General features: G+C 46.3%; 1 protein-coding gene across 15 annotated transcripts in view; it reads left to right on the top strand.

Annotated features, from left to right (window-relative positions):
• Positions 1–21,727, top strand: part of ATP6V0A1 (ATPase H+ transporting V0 subunit a1) — a 68,458-nt gene that overhangs the window by 11,672 nt on the left and 35,059 nt on the right. For 2 of the 15 annotated variants that reach the window (XM_037886606.2, XM_043536588.1), the window contains exons 1-9: positions 6,314–6,469; positions 8,261–8,421; positions 8,744–8,822; positions 9,209–9,306; positions 9,849–9,977; positions 16,321–16,424; positions 17,358–17,484; positions 19,358–19,440; positions 20,240–20,333. In XM_037886606.2, the coding sequence (XP_037742534.1) occupies positions 8,305–8,421; positions 8,744–8,822; positions 9,209–9,306; positions 9,849–9,977; positions 16,321–16,424; positions 17,358–17,484; positions 19,358–19,440; positions 20,240–20,333 (831 nt within the window). In that variant the 5' untranslated portion in view covers positions 6,314–6,469; positions 8,261–8,304. Of the gene's footprint in view, positions 1–3,174; positions 4,234–6,287; positions 6,470–8,260; positions 8,422–8,743; positions 8,823–8,955; positions 9,106–9,208; positions 9,307–9,848; positions 9,978–16,320; positions 16,425–17,357; positions 17,485–19,357; positions 19,441–20,239; positions 20,334–21,727 lie in introns of those variants that run through there. The other 13 variants (XM_043536592.1, XM_043536594.1, XM_043536586.1 and 10 more) reach the window with 11 other exon arrangements.

Below are 21,727 nucleotides of genomic sequence, written 5' to 3' on the forward strand. Positions count from 1 at the left end.
GCCAAGAGGCTGATGCGAAGGAGGAAGGCTTAAGACGTACATGGATGATTCCCAGCTGAGACCTGCTCACCCTTGGTCCTGCTGGCTCAGCCAAAGGGAAGCAACCCCCAACAGCAACAACCCAAGTGCTTGGCCAGGAGGAGCTGGTTTTAGGCTCAGCTGGAAGAGCTGCTGCCAGACCTCGAGGGTCACAGCTGGAGTCTCATCGAGGGTCTTGGACTATCGGGACGCGCTCTCAGCTTCTCTTGTCACAGGAGAGGGGATCCTGCAGCTGGGGGTCAGCCCTGTATCTGGCCACAGGTTGGCAAACAAGACGGGCCCCTTACAGTGTTCCAGGCAGTTGGTCTCGAACCCACTTTAGGACAGTCTTGGCTGCTACATTATGTACCAGCTGGGGACCCCGCCATCCACAAGGATATCTCCGGCAACTGTCAGCACTTCCCTGCCCCCATGCTCCCAGTCATGTGACAGACTTGCTTGTTAACCGTGCTGGACCCACACCAGGGTATTGATTTAGATTTGGGTGCCCCATCTGAAGCCCACAACACACTTTTTATGTCACAGGTTAAAAATAGTGTAATTTGTTATACACTGGCGTTTCTCAGAGCATTGGCTTTTCCCCCCTGAGGATTAACACCCCCCCCATTTCCAGTGTTTGCAGCTGATGAGCCAGTGCTCCATGCACACGCACACAGACACGCACAATTAATTTCGGCCCCAACACACTGTGGCTCTGCAGCTGTTATTGACGTGAGATCCATTTCAGAGCAGAGCTGCTCTCTAGGATGCTCGGTGTGGTGGCGAACACACAGCACTGGAAGTCAGCAGATCTTTGTTCTCTCTCTAGTTCTGCTATTAATTCACGACGTGACTTTGGCCAAGTGACTTCTCCTCTCTGTGCCTCAGTTTTCCTGTCTGTAATAAGGGAATAGCAATTCTGAACTCAAGGCGGGTTTAACTTGTAAAGCTGAGTGGAAGGCTCTCAAGAAGATAAAGGTACAGGTCTATATTTTTGGTCTGCCTGTTTTCTACAACAGGCTAAGTGGGCTGTTCTAAACTTGCTCTGCACAGAGCTGTCACGCCCTGATGAGCTGAAATGTGATGAATGGCTGCCTGGAACACAGGTATGTCCCACTTCCTCTCAGAGGGACATACCTGGATGGCCCAGTAGGTGGCAACCTGAGTCTTCCCCTTTTGGACCTGAATGTAATTTGTTCTTTGAAGTTTCCACCTCTCACTGGATTTGACCGATTCTCTCTATAGCCCACCTGTTAATTTTATAGCATTGGTGTCTTCTTTGTACAAGACAAGTGGCCGCACAAAAAAAACAATTGCAGTTGGCACATTTGCCCCTCTTTTTGGTAGCTGAAGTAACAAGGCTAAGGACTGAGTGGACAGTGGATAATAAATTACCCTTTCCTCCCCAGGAGAGCCTCTGGATTAAGTGGGGAGGTAAATTGGCAGGCAGTAACTGGGGGTGGAAGGGACACAGACTTCTGCAGCTGCTCATGTCTCTGTTGCATGGAAACATGCAGTCCTGTCTCCTGGGCTGCCATCAGCATGGTATATTTCAATAGCAAATTGGTCCATTATAGTATTCAATTCTCCCAGCTCTCTCCATCTTCCCAGGGCAATTGGAGGGATTATGTCAGATACCTCAATAAAAATGAAAACTAGAGTCTTGCCATTGTAATGCTTCTGCCTTTTCTATCAAACGAAGCCCCCAGTCTCATCACGTGCTGTATTTATTAGGTTAGGTTGCTGGTGGGCTGAGACCACAGCCTATCAGGCTGACCAATATTATCTCATTGTTTCCTTGTGCAGCCATTTGTTGTCTCTTGTTTCACACGTAGATCGGCAGCTCTTTGGGGCAGGAATCAGCTTTTTGTTCTGTTTGTGCAACTCTTAGTACGCTGGGGTCCCGGGCCATGCCTAGGGCTCCTAGGCACTACCATCATTTAAGTAATAATTAATAAGAGTATAATTTGTCTCCCCGACACAGAGCTCGGCACCTTGACAGGCTGCCTGGGGAGATGTACAGTTCCGCTTTGCTGTGCACAACCCTGTCAGGCGATTTCAAAGAGAGGTATTGCTAAAAAGTTAGAAGTGGAGACGTTGCACCGTACAGCGTGCAACCTGAGGCAAAACAAGGGGCTACAATATTCCCAAGGCTCCCCTTCATACAGAGTCAGCTACAAGCACAGGATAACAGGGAAGGACTGATCTGGTATCTGGGCACTGAACTCTAACTAGAGAAGCTGGAGTTTGCTCCAGTATATCTTCCGGGGGTCAGGAAAGCAGCTGCGAGGAGATGATATATCCCTCCACAATGTCTATTGAGTTCCACCTCTTTCCGGCCTCCAGTAATGTTTGACTTCCCCACAGCTGCCTATACTCCTTTCTACCCCTACTGTTGCAGAGTGTGGCAACTCGTGCTTTCCTCCCCAGAGTGGCTGCATATAAGTAGTGCTTTGCATATTCTGTGAATTGCTTCAGGATGAAGTAAAAAGAAAAGGAGGACTTGTGGCACCTTAGAGACTAACTAATTTATTTGATCATAAGCTTTCGTGAGCTACAGCTCACTTCATCGGATGCTGTAGCTCACATAAGCTTATGCTCAAATAAATTGGTTAGTCTCTAAGGTGCCACAAGTCCTCCTTTTCTTTTTGCGAATACAGACTAACACGGCTGTTACTCTGAAACCTTTCAGGATGAAGTGTGCACCACTGGAATCAATTACTTTCTATGGCAATTAGCATAAATGACAAGGAATGAACAAAAGCAGGTAAAGAGTTAACAGTTCCATGATTAGATCTGACATATTTTCCAATTTTCCATAGTGCAAAAGCCCCTCTTTAAACTTAAACTTTTAAACTGGAATAAAGAGCCAATGTTTACCAAAAGACTGTCAATAAGCAGAATATGTACTTAGCAGTTAAGTGTATTTTAACTAAGTTCATTTCATCTGTGGGGCTTGGCTTCCTTCCTAGGAAATCGTGTTTCCATTTAACAATCTAATAGCAGAGGAAATTATGAACTCTTACTTGGAGGGAGGTTTCTTGTATGTCAGATTTCCACATTATGCCAATCTCTGTGTGGAGATTAATCTGGCTGTTGCGGGGTGGAATTGCGTCTCCACTGAAACACACTCTCTTTATCGCTTGGATTCAAAGCAACAAGCCTGATTGTCCTCTCACTGTCACCAGTGCGGCTTCATTGACTGCAGCAGAATGACACCGGTTTGATATCACTGTGCGTGAGAAGAGAAGCAGACCTAGAGGGTATGAAGTTGCTGTACTGGGTTTTATTCTTGCGTCAGTCAAAGGGGCTAGGGCAGTGGTGGGCAACCTGCGGCCCATCATGGCAATCCGCTGGCGGGCCGCGAGCCAGTTTGTTTACATCGACCGTCTGCAGGCACGGCCACCTGCAGCTCAGAAGCCCCCCCACCCCCCCGTTTTAAAACCCCTGTGTATGTTTGAAATGCCTTTTCCTGGTTGCCCACCTTGGTGAGTACACCTGGCAGCTCTCCCTTGTTGTGTGCAACTGTCCTAGCGACGACGCCAATCCCACGCACTAACCACGCTCCTGTCTGGAGTGGACAGGAGGCGTTAGATCTCCGGGGCCTGTGGCAGAGAAGAAGCTGTGCTGGCACAGCTATGGACCAGTTGTAGAAAAGTGGACATCTCCAAAAAGCTTGCCCGGGGATGCAGGCAAAGGGGTATGACAAGGATCCACGGCAGTGCTGCATGAAAGCGAAGGAGCTGTGGTGGGCATACCACAAGGCCAGGAAGGGCAGCAGTCGGTCTTGTGCTGAGCCACAGACCTGCCACGTTTCCAGGAAATTGCATGCCATACTTGGCAGAGACCCCCACCAGTAACCCACCGACCACTGTGGATGCCTCCGATGAGCCCGAGACAGAAAATCCTGCCATGAACAGTGAGGAGGCGGTGTAAGAAGAGAAGGAGGAGAGACACGTGGCAGGGGTAGGTCCAGCTATGTTACCATACAGGACCTGTGCGAGACTCCACTGCAGCCTAGCCATAAGCCAGTCCCGCCAGCCAAGCATTGCTTGACCATTAACACATGCCTCTTCCAGCTGGCGGTCTCCTTCTCCTCTGTGTACATGTGGTGCCATATCTGTGCAGAACTGCAGAGTACTGCTCCTCGTGAACTTTTCAAACAACACACTGGAGTTCTGATCCAACGTGATGACAACATGGCAACACATAAAAGTACGATGACATTTCTAACTTACCACGCTAGCTTTTGGCATGATGCAGTGGTGCTGTGAAGATATGTTGTTGCGATGTGGTAATATGTTGGTGCAACGTGATATGTTGGCGTGATGTATTGTGGTGTGATGTGATATATTGCTGTAACATGATATGTTGGTGTGACATCCTGTCGTGATGCAACGTCATGATATTTTGGTGTAAAATCCTATCACGGGGCGACGTGGTGCTAGGTTGGCGTGACATTGTATGCTGGTGCGACGTGGTGCTAGGTTGGTGCGAGGTGGCGCTAGGTTGGTGCGAGGTGGTGCTAGGTTGGCGTGACATTGCACGTTGGTGCGACATGGTGCTGTGTTGGTGCGAGGTGGTGCTAGGTTGGTGTGATGTGGTGCTAGGTTGGCATGATGTTGCACGTTGGTGTGACATGGTGCTAGGTTGGTGCAACGTAGTGTTAGGTTGGTGCGAGGTGGCGCTAGGTTGGTGCGAGGTGGCGCTAGGTTGGCGCGATGTCGCACGTTGGTGCGAGGTGGCGCTAGGTGGGTGCGAGGTGATGCTAGGTTGGTGTGATGTCGCACGTTGGTGCGAGGTGGTGCTAGGTTGGTGCGAGGTGGTGCTAGGTTGGTGCAAGGTGGCGCTAGGTTGGCGCGAGGTGGTGCTAGTTTGGTGCGAGGTGGTACTAGGTTGGCGCGATGTTGCACGTTGGTGTGAGGTGGCGCTAGGTTGGTGCGAGGTGGTGCTAGGTTGGTGCGAGGTGGTACTAGGTTGGCGCGATCTCGCACGTTGGTGCGAGGTGGCGCTAGGTGGGTGCGAGGCGGCGCTAGGTTGGTGTGATGTTGCACGTTGGTGCGAGGTGGCGCTAGGTGGGTGCGAGGTGATGCTAGGTTGGTGTGATGTCGCACCTTGGTGCAAGGTGGTGCTAGGCTGGTGTGAGGTGGCGCTAGGTTGGTGCAACGTGGCGCTAGGTTGGCGCGAGGTGGTGCTAGTTTGGTGCGAGGTGGTGCTAGGTGGGCGCGATGTCGCACCTTGGTGCAAGGTGGTGCTAGGCTGGTGTGAGGTGGCGCTAGGTTGGTGCAACGTGGCGCTAGGTTGGCGCGAGGTGGTGCTAGTTTGGTGCGAGGTGGTGCTAGGTGGGCGCGATGTCGCACGTTGGTGCAAGGTGGTGCTAGGTTGGTGTGAGGTGGCGCTAGGTTGGTGCAACGTGGCGCTATGTTGGTGTGAGGTGGTGCTAGGTTGGTGCGAGGTGGTCGCGATGTTGCACGTTGGTGCGAGGCAGCGCTAGGTTGGTGCGAGGTGGCGCTAGGTTGGTGCGAGGTGGCGCTAGGTGGGCGCGATGTCGCACGTTGGTGCGAGGCGGCGCTAGGTTGGTGCGAGGCGGCGCTAGGTTGGTGTGATGTTGCACGTTGGTGCGAGGCGGTGCTAGGTTGGTGCGAGGTGGTGCTAGGTTGGTGTGATATCGCACGTTGGTGCGAGGTGGCGCTAGGTTGGTGCGAGGTGGCGCTAGGTGGGCGCGATGTCGCACGTTGGTGCGAGGTGGTGCTAGGTTGGTGCGAGGTGGCGCTAGGTTGGTGCGAGGTGATGCTAGGTTGGTGTGATGTCGCACGTTGGCGCGAGGCGGCGCTAGGTTGGTGCGAGGCGGCGCTAGGTTGGTGCGAGGTGGCGCTAGGTTGGTGTGATGTCGCACGTTGGTGCGAGGTGGTGCTAGGTTGGTGCGAGGTGGTGCTAGGTGGGCGCGATGTCGCACGTTGGTGCGAGGCGGTGAGGCGCTCACGCCCGGCCCTGCCGCGGTGTCGCACTGCGAGAGGGGACAGGGCTCCCCCTGCAATATTTGAGTCCAACCCACGGACGGGCACGACCTGCTCTGTCATGACGTCATCCTAGTGCAGCAAAACACCGCTGCGCTCCATGGCGACATCAGCCGGTTGTGCCGTGATGTCATCGGCTCATGCTGTGACGTCGTGTTTTGGGCCACGGCGCCGGGCGACGCTGGCCCTCTGCCCCTCCCCCCCGCCCCCCGGCAGCCACGGCCCCTCCCCCCGTTCCGGGCACTTCCGGGCGGAGGGGCCCAGCCGGCCAAAGGGGAACAAGATGGCCGCCGGGCCGTCGCTAGGAGACGCCCTCGCGTGATCCGGCGCTGCGGCGGGGGGGGACGACGTTCGCGTGCGCGGTGACGTCAGGGGGGCCGGGGCGGCGCAGGTAAGGCTGCGGCGGCCGCTGCAGGGGCCGGGGTGGGCTGCAGGTAAGGGGGGGGCAGGCGGGGGGCGCCCCCTGGTGGCTGAGCCGGGGGTGGGGGTGGCTGGCGTCCCGCTCTGCAGGGCGCTTGGGGGGCGGGGTCCCCTCTAGGAGAGGCCACGGGGAGCCCCCAGTTGGGGGGGGGGGTTGTGGTGGAGCTCAGCCCTCAGGCTGCCCCCCCCCTTCATTTCCCGTGTGCCCTGCTGGGGGGGGGGGTCTGCTAATTGCCCTGTGCCTGTCGCTGTCCCCTTGGCCTGGTCTCCTCCGAGCCCCTGCGTCCCTGTCCCTGAAGCGCCCGCCCCTGCACCCCAGGGTGCTGCACGCTCGGTGCCCGGGCTGGGCACTGGCCGCCTGCCCGGCGCCGCTGGTTCCGCCTGTGCCTCGCCAGGCTCCCTCTTGCTGCGCCAGGGTGTGCCGGGCACCCCCCACGGGAATAGCCTCCCAAGCCGGCGGCGTTTGTGCCGAACCGTGGGGGCTTCAGCCTGGCGGTCGCACCGTGCTGCTGTGTCGGGTTTTCACTTCACTTTGCTCTGAGTGCATATTTTATCATCCTGGTTTGCCTAAGCGTGTGGGAAGGGATATTTTTCCACTTAAAAACCGTGTATTTTGAATAAACCCAGAAGCAAACAAGCCATCCAGTCGGTTTCAAGGCTCGTTGTTCGGTAGATTTCAAAATGGAAATACAGTGCGTGTGTGGATGGATTTTTAACTGCATGCGCATGTTCACACGGCATCTGGGCATAGATACAATAATTAAAACAACACCTGGGGCCACCCAGACAGAATGTGTCATACCAGCAGCTAAATTCCACTCAGCAATGTGAAGTCAGAAATCAGTGTGGCCAGAACTGAACTAAAGTGTCATTCGTTTTGATTCTGGTCTCATAGGCTCAGTTAGTTTGAGCTAGTAAAAATTCAGGACCACTGATAGTGCCAGCTTCTCTTGTGTGGTATTTCTTGTGTTTTAAAACCTGTGTTGAGTGAAGCACTACCCTGCTTGTGATGATAATTTGACAGCCCTCCAAATGGGCTGTAGTTTTAAGGTGGGGCAGGGTGGAAATATAAAATATAGCAGCTGAATGAAGAGAAGAGCAAAGAATGTGTTCTCTGCCCCAACAGGGATGCACCATAGCGCAATATGCAGTGTGGTGCATTTTCTGAACTGCACTAGTGTTGTATGATGGCAATGCTCTTCTCTTCCTGGGGGAGCTCTTCCCTGCCAGTTCAGGGATGCTGTCAGCTGAAAATGGACTGCTTCCAAGATGACATTTCAGTAGGCGGCCTTTAGCTACCACGTGAGTTGGTTTGCCTCTGAGAGCATCACTCGAAGTACAAGGCTTAGAGCAGGAAGAGACAGCCCTGGAAGAGCAGAGTTCTTAGGTTGCTGAAGAAGAAGAAAGAATTGTCTGTAGTGGGTTAACTCTCCATGGTGCTTTGCAGACCATGTGATGTGGCAGGGTTCCCCTCCCTGGTACCACGGGGTCAATGAGTAAGATCTGTCGTGATTCACCAAGGTGTTTCCTTAGAAAGTTATGAAATAGTCTTTCTTCAGAAGGTGCCGAAGAACTACTTGACCTCTCAGACATCTTATGAAAGGATCATCACTTCCTCTTGTATTATTTTTAAGTCAAAATATTTGCATGCAGCGTGTAGGGTTATTCCATGGGACTGTGTTTTATACTTTTTCTCCTCTGACTATCGGAGACAAATTGTCCTTTCACAAATGTGCCTGTACAGGGGAGAATGTGGGATTCAGACTCTGCTGTACATTCTCAGGCCTACAACCTTTTTATTTTAGGGTTAAAATTCCACTCCTGGTTTGGCCGACACTTGCCTTTCATCATGGGGGAGCTTTTCCGAAGTGAGGAGATGACCCTGGCTCAGCTTTTCCTCCAGTCGGAAGCTGCATACTGTTGTGTCAGCGAGTTAGGAGAGCTTGGGAAGGTTCAGTTTCGTGATGTAAGTGGCTGCTTTCCGGTGTCAGTAAAATGCATCAGATCATTAAGATCCTGGCTGCTGTTTATATGGTCAAGGGTCATAATTAATCTTTGCTATCTCAGTGCCCACTTGTGCCACAAGCACATATATTCCAGCTAGTTGTTACTTATCCGTAAGGAGGGTCATGCTACACAGCAATCATATCTGCTATACACTTTCCTTGCATCATTCTTTAAAAACAAACCACCACTCACCAAAAAACCCACACACAACCCTGATAAATTAGTAATCATGATCCTTCACATTTAAACGTTCCTAAGGAAATGTGTGTTTCTGTTTGCAGTTGAACCCTGATGTGAATGTGTTCCAGCGTAAATTTGTTAACGAAGTCAGGAGATGTGAGGAGATGGACCGGAAACTCAGTATGTCCTTGCTTTACTTTGATGCATGCCTCTAATTCTATACTAGCTTTAAGGGAAGAAAGCAGCCTAAACTTTTGAAATAATGTGTCATAGCTAAGTGTTGTGTTAGTGGTAAGGTAACATTCGTTTCCCAGTAGGCTAGGCTACTTTTGGAAAGATTTGTTTCATGTGGAGAAGAGAACTTGTGGATCTTTTAAAGCAGCCACATGAGCTGTATTCTGGTGGAGTTCTGCTACAGATAGGATGGATGGTTGTGGGGGTGGGATACACAGCTGCCGGTCAGGTGAGGTGATGGGGAATGTGAAGGTGCAGAGAGACTGATGCTGCAGTTTCTTGCTTTTGTTTCTCATAGTGATTCTTACCCGTGAAACTTTTTCTGTCTTTAGGGTTTGTTGAGAAGGAGATTAAAAAAGCGAACATCCCAATCCTGGACACCGGTGAGAACCCAGAGGTGCCTTTCCCACGGGACATGATCGATTTAGAGGTAATAGTGTTTCATTAAGGCTGAACTAGTATCTGAGTCTAGATAGCCGAAGTTCTGCTAATTAGTTTCAATAATTGAGTTCTTTGGAATTTAGTAGTAAGAATATACAGGGTCAGATCCCCAGCTGGTTTAATGAACAAAGCTCTATTGTCTTCAGTGTAGCTGCACTGATTTACACCAGCTGAGGATCCAACCCATAAACATTGTGCATAGTTTGCTGTAACTTCAGTGTATGTATGTATAAGATGCAAGTGAATACTTATTTTTAAAAACGAAGGACCAAATTTAGAGTTCATGTAAACTGGTACAACTCTAATTATTAATCTTTATATAGAGTAGCATTATAATAATCTGATGCTAATGTTTTAAGATGCATTGTGAAGAAAACAGGATGCAGGCAGCATCTAGTAGTTATGGGTAACCTGAATGCCGTTAGGAAAAGATCTTGCACAGCACACTTTGAACTGGGTGATTAATTAGAGCTAAATTGCATTTATTTTTAGGTTCACTTTACATTTTTTTCCTCTTCTTTTCTTCCCCAGGCAAACTTTGAGAAAATTGAAAATGAGCTTAAAGAGATCAACACAAACCAGGAAGCTCTGAAGAGAAACTTCCTAGAGCTGACAGAATTAAAATTTATACTGCGCAAAACTCAGCAGTTTTTTGATGAGGTCAGACTATCAGGGGAGTTTAGCACTGAATCAGCTGGTGGTTTATTGTCACAAATTGCCATTTTTATTCTCAAGAGTGTTGTCTTTCATTTGCTATTTTAGATGACTCGTTTCTATACTTTTTTTTGGTTTAAGAAACTTTCTCAAATCATTTTCTGTTTTTCATGCAATGCGCACACAGCCAATCATGGTTTTACGTTTTCTGATTATTTATATTTACTGTGCGTGTTCCCAGTAAAAACATAGAATTAATTGTGTGGAGACAGGTGCTGAATAAATCATTATTTCCTGGCTTCTGAAAAACCTAAGCAGGTCAATAGATGACAGCATCACTGCGAGGCTAAGGCTGTTTCCCCCTCCAATATGCATTTTTCTGCTTGGTGCAAGTATGTAAGTAAACACCAGAAATCCTCTGTTATGAGGGATGAATATAAAACTTGGATTCTGTAGATTCTGTAGGCCTGATCCAAAATCCTTTGCTGTTAATAGCAAGACTCCTGTCAGATTTAGTGAGTTTTTGATCAAGCTCTGAAATGCTCACTGGCAAGTTCAGGAGCAGAATTACCATTTAGATACCTAACAGTTGGGCTTTTTGGTTAGTGTTCATTTTGACCAGTTCTTGACAGCAGCATTGCAAGCGTTTTCTCCAGAACAATGAAATGCTGCCCTGCTGTCACCTAGGGTTCAGCAGCAAAGCAAAACTGAGACTTGCAGATAAAGAGCCCAGGTGATCTTTACAAAATGCCTTTCAGTTGTATTAAAATATATAGAAGCACCTTACAATCTCTCTCTCTCAGGAGAGGAAATTGGCCATGTACCTTCTTAGACTGGGAGGGAAATATTTTGCATAGTATGTGTTGCATTCCATGCCAGCCCAGAGTTGGCTATGGAGTGCTGAAGAGCTTTGAGCCCTGCTGATTGTAAAGGCATGAAGTGTATAGTCCTGCAGAGCTGGCCTCCTGAAAACTTTATTCTCCTCTGGTGCAAGCATGGTTTTTATATGAGCAAAAGAGTTACCATTAAGGTTGTCCTGCCTAGACTCTCACATGCATCATGACTGATAACATGGGTGCTACTGGCTGTGATCAGCCAACGGGCTGGGTACTGTATGATTATCTCCTCTTCAGGTGTTGAATGTAGGTTTGCAAGTTGCTGATTCCATTAGGTGAGTCTGTTTGGACAAACAGTGACAACCTGATGATCTACTGCTTGACTGCAGTAAGTAACAAGGGTTATTTCCTGCCTATTCTAATTGAACATAGAAAAAAACAGAGCAAGTACAATTAGTGTTGTATAAAATCATTACTAATGCACCTCTTTTCAGGGTACTTACACTTACAAAGTATATAGTAAATAACACCTAGCTAATGCTTTTCTTCAGGTACGGTATTAACATATTTCAATTTAATCTGATCAAAATCCATGTAATGTTGAAACAAAAACTGTGGGTCATTCTGCCCATTTTAAAGGCATTTGTAACAAGTGTTCCCATGAGGCTCACATTCTCAACCAGGCAAGATTAATATCAATATTTGTCCCTCCTAACCCGTTGAGATTTGTAATACGGTCTCAGGATAAATACTCACTGAGTAACCTTCCACTGAATGTGTTACATTTAGAGCTGACTACTTCCATTTTCAGTGTTCGTAACTTGATGCCACAGGCACATTGACTAGGTCCAGTGGTTGATATCTGCCTCTGGGAAGACTTCTTGAGACTCTTAAGATTGTGCAGTCCAGCTATTATCACTAATCACTGTTTTATTTCTTCACTGAAAATACCATCTTTGCACAGTGCCTTCAACACTTGAAGACATTTTTCATCTGTAACTAAAAGTCTGTGTATTCTCAGTTATTCATAGTAATTAGTTACACAAGAAATGGCTCAATTGAAATGACTTTCTACTCAATCTTTACTGTTTTTCTAGAATGTGCAGTGGGAGAGGGAGAATGAATAGAATATTAGTCATAAAAGAATGAAATGACACGTCTCCAATGTAGCCATTTCTTGTCCATTACATAACATTCACATACACATATGTATATATATATTGTCGATATGATGATCCTTTTCTCAGTCTTCTTGTCTTTGCTTATGAAGAGCAGTATGAGCTGGAGAGATTTCTCTGAATCTTTTACCATAAGCATCCTAGAATATGAGCGCGTAAAGAAGACTGGAAAAGTAATGGTTAATGGCATGCAGTCCCCTGTCTCCCTTTCCTCTAACTCCTCTCACAGTCTGCTTTCTTTAGTTTGTGTTGCATCTGTCATCCCCCTCTGGGCTCTGGATTAATAAATTAGATGGTGAATTGAATCCCTTTCATTTCTTGTGAAAATGAAGGTGAAGGGGCTTGAATTGTATGTGCTACTTACACCTGTTGAGAGCATTTGCATAGCAGAACTTCTTGTTTCTTGCTGTTTCTCATTCAAGATTTGGTTTTCTCACTAATCAAGGGAAGGAAGATGGCTAAATCTCTAATTTCGGGCCTTGAAATTAAGGGACTCCTAATCTGTGTGACTGATGCTCCAAAATTGCTTTAAATGATTCTTTGGTGTCATTCCCATCATGTATAGAGTTGTATACATAGGAGGGTATAGACTTGGGTGTTTGTTATGCAGAATAAGATAAAATCCTCCTTTGCAGTTCTGATGCTCTGTGATACTCCATTGCAAGCTGGTGAAAATTATGATCCGAAGAGACCTTATGGGATGGCCAGTCCTCCGTCTTCCTACATTGTGTCTGAACAGCTCTCACCTTCCCCAACAAACTCCCAGGAGTCTGAATAGTCCTGCTACAGTTACATTTCATAGTAATATTTGTTGTAATAACCGACCCTGCCAGAAGACGAATTTGTTACCAAGATTAACAGAACAGGGCAATTATCAAGTGATCCATCCCCGTCATTGTGTCCCAGTTTCTGGCAGTCAGAGGCTCAGGGACACCAAAGCATGGGGTTGCATCCCCGACTACCCTAGCTAATAGAGCTGTTTCCACAGATGTGTTTAAGCAAGAAACTATCTTTCTGCCTTGACAAATACTCTGAAATATAAATTGTGTTGGCAAAAATGAGGCATGCCTCATCTAGGCTAACACGCACCTTACAAAAATGTAGCAACAGTAAATATTGTCTTACAACAAATGCAATACAAGCCCCTTTGGTAGAATTGATCTTATTTTCCATAATTTTGTTAGATCTAGGAATTCTGCCATTTTAATTTTAAAAAGTAATTTAAAGTAATTCAGTTTGTGGGGGGGTGGGGGGTGTTGGTTTGGGGCCCTTGACTATTTTAGTTATTTTCCTCTATGAAACATTAAGGTTTCCATGCAGTTTACTTTTATTTGGATTAAATGCCTAAAATGGTGGAATGGATTGGCTTATAAGGGAAAACATTTCTTTATCACTCTTCAAAAGTACACTAATGGTTACCTTAATTTTGTTATTTATTTTTACTGTTTGTAAACTGTAGCTAAGTATTCATGAGCGGGCAGTTGAGCTGTATCCTGTGTGTGGTACATCAGCCTGGCAAAATTCTCTCCCAGAACAAGTGGCCTTTTTTGATTGGCAAGTATAATATCTTTCTGGGGTTTTTCATTATGAGAATATGTGGGCATGTGGATTTTGTGCCTTCACTGGTAAACTTGCATAACATTTTTACAAGGCTGTAGTGTACACACAATTTACATCTTTAGGGCCAAATTCTGCCTTCATATCTGTGCAAGGAGCACCCACTGAAATCAGTGGGAAACCCCATGCACATCTCAGGGTAACATTTGATCCTTTTTGGCACAGAGGAGTTCCTTAGTTTCTCCATTTCATTTTATAAACTGCAGGGGTGGAAATTTTGGGACAGAGTTCCCAGTGATGCATTGTGTTAATGCTCTGTGAGAGGATGTGGTATTAACATCCTTCCTAATTTGAATCACTAATATTTACAAGTTATGTTCCCAGGAATTTCAGCCTGTAAATTAGTCACAATAAATAGAAAGTAATTTACAGTTTTCCATTTTAATATGAGAGAGAAGGTAGGTGAGGTAATAATATATCTTATACTGGACCAACTTGTGGTGCTGCAAGGTACAAGTTTTCAAGCTACTCAGAGCACTTTAGGTCTCGGGAAAGAAGCAGAGTGACTGAGCTAAATACAAGGTGGGACAAGCAGAGGGGGTAAAGAATGTTGGAGATGGTCATTTGAAATGAAGCGGACAGTTGGACGGTAGGTTGTTATGCATTAAGGGCAGTAGGAAGTGTGGTGTATTTACAGATTGTTGTAATGAGCCATAGAACTATTGTCCCTGTTAAGTCCCTGGGTTTTTGGTGTCTAGCAGACTTATGAATTTGAGTTCCCAGGCTTACCTTTGGAAGGTATTGTGCAGGTTTCCCTTGAGGAAAAGTACTGAAAGATCAGATATGGAGTGATCGCTTTGTGAAGAGTGTTCACCCACCACTGATATGGTGGTGGTGTCTTCGATCATTGTTCTGCGGGAGTTAATTTGAGAGCATAGCGATTGTCTGGTTTCACCCACATAGTTGTTGTCGTTGGGGCACTCGATGCACTTGATGAGATACGCTGTATGTTGTGGCAGGCATGTCTGGGACCCATGAATCTTGAAAGGTGTGTTGGGGGGACGGGTATTGATCATTGTAGCAGTGGGGATACGTCTGCAGGTTTTGTATCTGTTACTCTGATAGTGTCTAGTGCCTCTTTGAGTTGGTATGTCTTGGTTTCTGGGGAGCTGTCTTCTGACGATGAGCATGGTGAAGTTGAGGGGTTATTCAAAGGCCAGAAGGAGGAGTTTGGGAAAGAATTATTTTCAAATGTGGCCCCCTTCAGGTGTGGGTTGTAGTTGTTTGATGATACACCGCATGGGTTCCATTGTGAAATGGTAGGTGACAACTCAAGGTGTGCGGTCAATGAGTTTCTTTTTCCTGTGTTGAAGCAGGTTCTCCTGTATTTGGGTGGCCTTTTCCATGATGACCCCAGCAAGTCAAGTCATGTGCTTGTTTTAAATTGGTGGGACTGGCATAGTTGGTGGTATTAGGTCTATGTACATCACTGCCATGTAGGTATTTATCTAGGTGCTGAATATCTTCACTCTCAAAAATGCATTCTTCAGGTCATAGACATTGTGCATTCATGGAGGGAGAGTCCGAGTCCTGGATAGACAGGACATCTAGCAGCCAGGACTCTCCGGTTTTATTACTGGCTTTGCCACTGACTTAATGTATGAACTTAGCATTGAGAGGTGAAGGGACTAGGCTAAGGTCACCCAACTTTAGAATGAAATGACACTATCTGTGCTCCTCAGTGGGATATTGTGAGGTGTAAAGATCTGTAAAGCATCCAGTTTTTGGGTGCAGAAGAAGTGCAAACTTTCCTTATGTTTTAGTCAGCTGCACCTACTACAGAAGTCTTGCCTGGGTAGCATTCTTATGAACCTGGCTCAAGTGGACTGAATTTGAGAGTGAAAGAATCCTGACTGCTGTGCCACTTAAAAAGGCAACCTATGTTTGCAACACCTGTGGCCACTGGTAAATATATAGAAAATGCACAGAAATGCAGCAGTCATGTGGTACATAAATGAATATTTATTTGTACCACTCTTCATCCATTTCCCCTAAGTTCAGAAAGTAGTGATGGAAGCATGTTGGGTCACTCTACAGCAGGGATCGGCAACCTTTGGCACGTGGCTCGTCAGGGAAATCTGCTGGCAGGCCGGGAAGGTTTGTTTACCTGCAGCATCTGCGGGTTTGGCCGATCACAGCTCCCTCTGGCTGTGGTTCGCTGTTCCAGGCCAATGGGGGCTGCGGGAAGCGGCGTCCAGCACATCCTTCGGCCCACGCCGCTTCCTGCAGCCCCCATTAGCCTGGAACAGCGAACCGCAGCCAGTGGGAGCTGTGATCGGCCAAACCCGCAGACGCTGCAGGTAAACAAACCATCCTGGCCTGCCAGCAGATTTCCCTGACGGGCCACGTGCCAGAGGTTGCCGATCCCTGCTCTATGCCATCTTCAAAAAGTTAAGAACATTCTTTGGGAACATAACTTTGGGTAAAATCTAACTTCCACCCATCTGCAGAATTATATATCCCACAAGCATCTTGTTTTTCTTTTGCAATCTCCAGACCCTTTTGTCTAGAAACTTTGCTGAGCCATTCTGCTTACCTCTTGTTTTTCTCCTCCCTTGTGTGACCCTTGGTCTCTGTTATTTCATCATCCTTTTTTTGTATCCTTTGGGGATGTTTTTGTGTGTCCTCCCCACCCACCCCCGGAAACTGTCTCCTGGTTCCTCTTCCCTGCATGCCACTAACTAGTTTCATTAGATATTAATTGATTTGTGAATTCAGGCTGAATTGCATCATCAGCAGATGGCGGATCCAGACCTGCTGGAGGAATCCTCTTCGCTCCTGGAGCCGAGTGAGATTGGAAGAGGGGCCCCTCTACGACTTGGGTAACAGCAACATTTATGCTTTCTATTTTGTCTGCTTTAATTGTTCACTCCCATCTGGAATCCAGAGGGCTTCAAACACAGTCCTGAGGACCTCCACACTGGGACCTTAGGCCTATCAGTGTCAATCCACAATCAACTAATAAGGGTCTCCATCCTTCCCTGCCCCCGCATCTGCTAACGTTCCAGCCCCTGCTAGCCCAGGGAGAAAGTAACTGAAGGAGGAAGTCATTCTCTGGTGCCTTGCATACCAGCACAGAAAGCTAGAGCTAGTCTATTCCTTAAGCATTTGAGGCCTGATTTTCAAACTTACAGAAAATTCATAGCTTCCATTAGTCTATAGGAGTATAGCATCTTTGACAATAAGGCCACTTATTTTTATCCCTTTTCATTAGTTGATTCCAGGTCACCTTTGAAACAGAAATGTAGAAGCCATAAGCACTTTTGTCGTACCACTTTAACTGGACCTAGGAGTTTGCACCAGTGCTCTCCTCTAAAGCAAATGCCTATGGTCTTTGAAAGCCATGTAGCCTGTTGCTGCCCTTCCTGCCTTGTACAGTCCTTGGCGTGGAAGTAACAGGAGCAGCGTGAAACTGACAGCAACAGGCGTGGAAGTCATATGACTGAAGGGGAAACTACTGTTTGAATGCGTTAAAGTGCTTTTTACTTAATCTGCGGACAGTAAGGCTTGCTGTCAAAGGGGATGGAGGGTATAGCCTTTGGCATGTTCCAGCTGTTTCCTCTTTGTGTGTGTGTGTGTGTGTCCCATTTTGATTATAGAACTAACCAAAACAAGTCAGCTGGATTTTGTAGCTTAAAACCTTGATTTATTAGCTAGCCTCCAGTTAACCTCTTGCAGCTCCAGGTTCTTTGTGCCTGTGCTCTACAAATACCAGAGGCAGCATCCTAATCCACAGTTTTTTCCGCCTCATGCAGATTTGTGGCCGGCGTGATCAACCGTGAGCGAATCCCTACCTTTGAGCGCATGCTGTGGCGAGTGTGTCGAGGAAACGTATTCCTGCGTCAGGCTGAAATTGAAAACCCCCTGGAGGATCCTGTGACGGTAAAATGAATTGCTTTTCATGGAGGCAAAATACTAGGAGATCCCAAATGAGTGACAGTCAGACTCGGGCCGTGATCCTGCAATGAGCTCTGTGAGCTCTTCACCCCATTTTACCTGCATGGAGTTCATTGCAGGATCGGGTCCTGAAATAACAAAGGCATTTGTTCCTGAGAAATGGTTTCTTCCTGATACAGCCTGAGTTCAGAGTTGTTTTTCACCTGCATTGCATGTTCACTGACATTCCATGTTCTTGAAACCTGCATGACTGCACTGTCTTCACTGTGGTCCTCCCTGGCCGCTCCCTGGGTTAGTCATCCCCTCTTGCCTTCGGGCTAGAGTTGCAGGATCAGGCCCTTCACTTGTAACCTCTTTAGGATAGGGACTCCTTCTTTTGTAAAGTGCCATGTCCATCTACGGTACTGTGTAAGTATTACTCCTATCTGCAGCCGAGGCTGAGCACCTCTTGCCTTATTTGGGTGGTAGCGGTGGCCAGTTTGGAAGTCTCTGTATAGAATCTGTTACTCTTTTGGAGTCTTTTGCACTATTTTTAAAAAAAATCTTTCCTTTTAATCTTTTAAAGTTGGTCACCACATGTGAGCTTCAAGGCCTTTATAGTAGCTCTTAGTTCCATTGGCCTTCCTTACAATCTAAATGGTAAACCAGGGGAGGCAACCTATGGCACGTGTGCCAAAGGCAACATGCGAGCTGATTTTCAGTGGCACTCACACTGCCTGGGTCCTGGCCACTGGCCCGGGGGGCTCTGCATTTTAATTTAATTTTAAACGAAGCTTCTTAAACATTTTAAAAACCTTATTTACTTTACATACAACAATAGTTTAGTTATATATTAAAGACTTATAGAAAGAGACCTTCTAAAAAGGTTGAAATGTATCACTAGCACGCAAACCCTTAAATTAGAGTGAATCAATGAAGACTCAGCACACCGAAAGGTTGCTGACCCCTGTGGTAAACATTCTGACTAGGAGGGATGCTTATTTTATTTTGTTAATGGTATACACCGATGTATAGCACCCAAACATTGGAAACTCTGCAACTCCATAGCTGCTTCAGTTAAGAATTAGCAAAAGGAGGACTGTGGGCTGCAGTGAAATAAAGATTTGAAACTTCATTCAGTTGTTACTTCCTATTTTCCCTATGAATTTGGTTGCTGTGTTGCTCTACTGGTTGCTGGTAACTGAACTGAACACCAGCTGTCTGCCAGAGAGGGACTATATCCTTAATTTAAGGAAGTGTTCGACAATGAGGTTACACCTAGTGTAATTATTCTCAGAAACTTTAAGCTAAATTTCCTATGTAAGGTAGAACAACATCTTATTAACAAATGCAGGAAAGGGGAGTTAGATATCTAAATCCAAACAGCTGCACAAAGAATGTGCTGTGGACCTCCCTGGAGAATTCCAGGTTTTTAGGCTCTGGGCATTCCTTTAATTAAATATACCACATACATCACCTTTATTTCCATTCATTCATTTACTTGCTGCTTTAAGCCAGAGTGGGGCTGGCTGGAAGAGATAGTGATACACACCTAACTGCAGCCAAATGTTAAGCAATAGAAACTTCTAATTTCCCCATGATTTTTCAATTTATTCTTGTACAGGTTTTATAGATCTGATAAGCAAATAGAGCATTTAGCTACAGTACGAAGAGACCACTAAACTAAGAGAAAGTTCCTTTCACCGTGAGTTTTTTGTGACAGTGATAGGGTATGTTCTTGACTCAATGTGCAGCTATAATTTCCTGTATATTCATATATGCAAGAGGAAGAATAAGGAGCTGTGTTATAATGTACTAGAATAGCTAGTTCCTATATAGTACTTGGGTCTTACACTGCATCTGGTTTTCTCTGTTCTAGGGAGACTACGTGCACAAGTCGGTGTTTATTATTTTTTTCCAAGGTGATCAGCTAAAAAATAGAGTCAAGAAAATCTGTGAAGGGTAAGAAGAAATCAGACTTTAAAACACCTGTGGCTTGATTTTTCAGCCGTGCTTAGCACTTCTGAAAATCAGGTCGTTCATATAATATATTTGTAATGCAGCTTGAAATACAAATTGAGTGTCTTAATATGTACTTTTACAGTTCCTTGAGCCTGTATTAATCAGAAAATCTGTGATGAGGCAAAGAATAGCATAATAGAAATCCTTAGTTGACCTTGACATAGTAACACTAATAAACATCACATGGTATGTGTTACAGAAGTTTGTTGGACAACCAAATTAACCACCCCCAGTTTTTAATCCTTAAAGGGGGTGAACTGCTTTTGCTGTTATAGAAAAAATGTGAAAGCAATCAAGTTATCACATGCTGAAATTAACTCATGCTTCTCATCAGAAACATGAAAGATTTCCTGCTGGTGGAGGCCAGTGCTTCTGAACGGCAGCTACGTTGGTGTAATAGTTGTCAGTCGAATGCACTGTTGATTACTAGTTAAAGATGCTGTTGAGACTTGTTTTGTTGCCTAAGTTCTCAACATATTTTTTGACAGTTTTGTTGTCTTTTCTCTTGCTCAGAATGAATTTTACACCTGCAGAATGTACTATGTTAATGTCAAGGGCTTGACTTGGATATGGAAGTCAGTGTGGTCAGATAATGGTTTGGCCTTGAGCAAACTTGAGTTTTAGCCATCTGACTTGGTGAATGATGGCTAAACATTTTCACTAGCAAAGCCCATAATCTTAAAACACTCCTTTACTGAGCATTATGTATCAATTTGACTTTTCGTCTTAAACCATTCAGGTTCCGTGCCTCCCTCTACCCTTGCCCAGAGACACCTCAGGAGAGGAAGGAAATGGCTTCTGGAGTCAATACCAGGATTGATGATCTTCAAATGGTAATAATAAAGAACAAACGGGGTCAATGCTGCTTTAGCCTATGGAATGCTAAGTGGCTTACATGAACTGAAGGGTGGATCCCATTTGTCTGAGACTAATTGGCTAGGCTAGATGTAGATATGGCTTGTGCTAACAGTTTCCAGTTAAACGAGGTAGAGAATCTGCTATGAGATTAAACAATTGCAAGATCAGAGAATAATTTTGTTTCTCTACTTGGTTCCATTCAGCTGCCTAGTTAGGGAGGTTTAATTTTTCCAGGCGGCTGAGTGAATAACCCTCTATGTGTAAATATTGGCATTGGTATTGAAATTCACACTGGCAAGCAAGGGAGTAAGAGGAGTGTCTGTCTTCAAAGCTAGAAGCCTGATGATCTGAGGCTTTCTTCTTTAGGGTCTTTGAAGATGAAAATGGTCAAATCTGTGTTCACAGATTGATTAAAAGGCCAGTATTAGTTCATGCTGCCAGAGGTTTTCTGCCTGTCTGTGAACTTTCACAGCATGGTGCCCTGGAGGTCTGCTGTATTAAAAACTGATCTCTTATGGTGCAGCTCTGGGTGTCAGTGAAAGCAATGAATAAACGAGTGGCTAGCAGTGAGCTGAATCGGCAACCTGTGAAGCTGCCTGGTGCCAGCTCTGTCAATGCTAAATCCAGAGAAAGGGAAGCAAGATGCATTTCAGGAAGACTGAAAGGGATTTAATGGAGAGAGAGATTTATGGAAATAAAATGTCAAGAGAGGAATCAGATGCAAAAGCTGCAACGAAAGGCGTTGAATGCAGGGCACTGCTTTTACAGACGCCAACTCTGTAGCATGAAGCTGCTGAGAACAGTTGCTTAGCAATCAGAAAATGGTCAAGAATGCAGGAGCTCGTTCCAAGCTACACATGATCGCTTTGTCACATACCGCCATTTCCACTTGAACCTGAGAGGCTTTACAGTCTCTGAAACGGTCTTGGCCGGATCTGGAGGCACATTCCAGTCAGACCCCGCCAGAAAACTCTCTCTCTTTTTCCCTCTGCTCAGCCAGTTCTGAAAGCCAAATGTGAATGAATTCTGACCCTTTAAACATAAGCTCCCTGTGTCCCCTACCACCAAAGTGGAGCTCTGGCACTGCACAGTCTGCAGTCATTTCTCTGCAATTGTCAGGTAAAGCTGGGTGGAGAGAAAAATCTCCACTTGAGCATCTGGACGATTCCCTGTCTCCCTTGGATTCCTCTGCTGGGGGCGAGGGGGGGCGGGGAGGAAGATACACAACACAGCTCTAGGCTGTTTCTTTCCAAGAGTCGGTTTTGGCTAAACTAGAGTGCATGTGAGGAGACTGAAGAGCAAATTCTGAACATGGGGGTGTTGGGCTCTCAGTCCCCCACTGACTCAGGCTTGTCTGTATGCCCTGACC

Source organism: Chelonia mydas, chromosome 27, assembly GCF_015237465.2.
Source record: "Chelonia mydas isolate rCheMyd1 chromosome 27, rCheMyd1.pri.v2, whole genome shotgun sequence".
Classification (NCBI taxonomy): Eukaryota; Metazoa; Chordata; order Testudines; family Cheloniidae; genus Chelonia; species Chelonia mydas.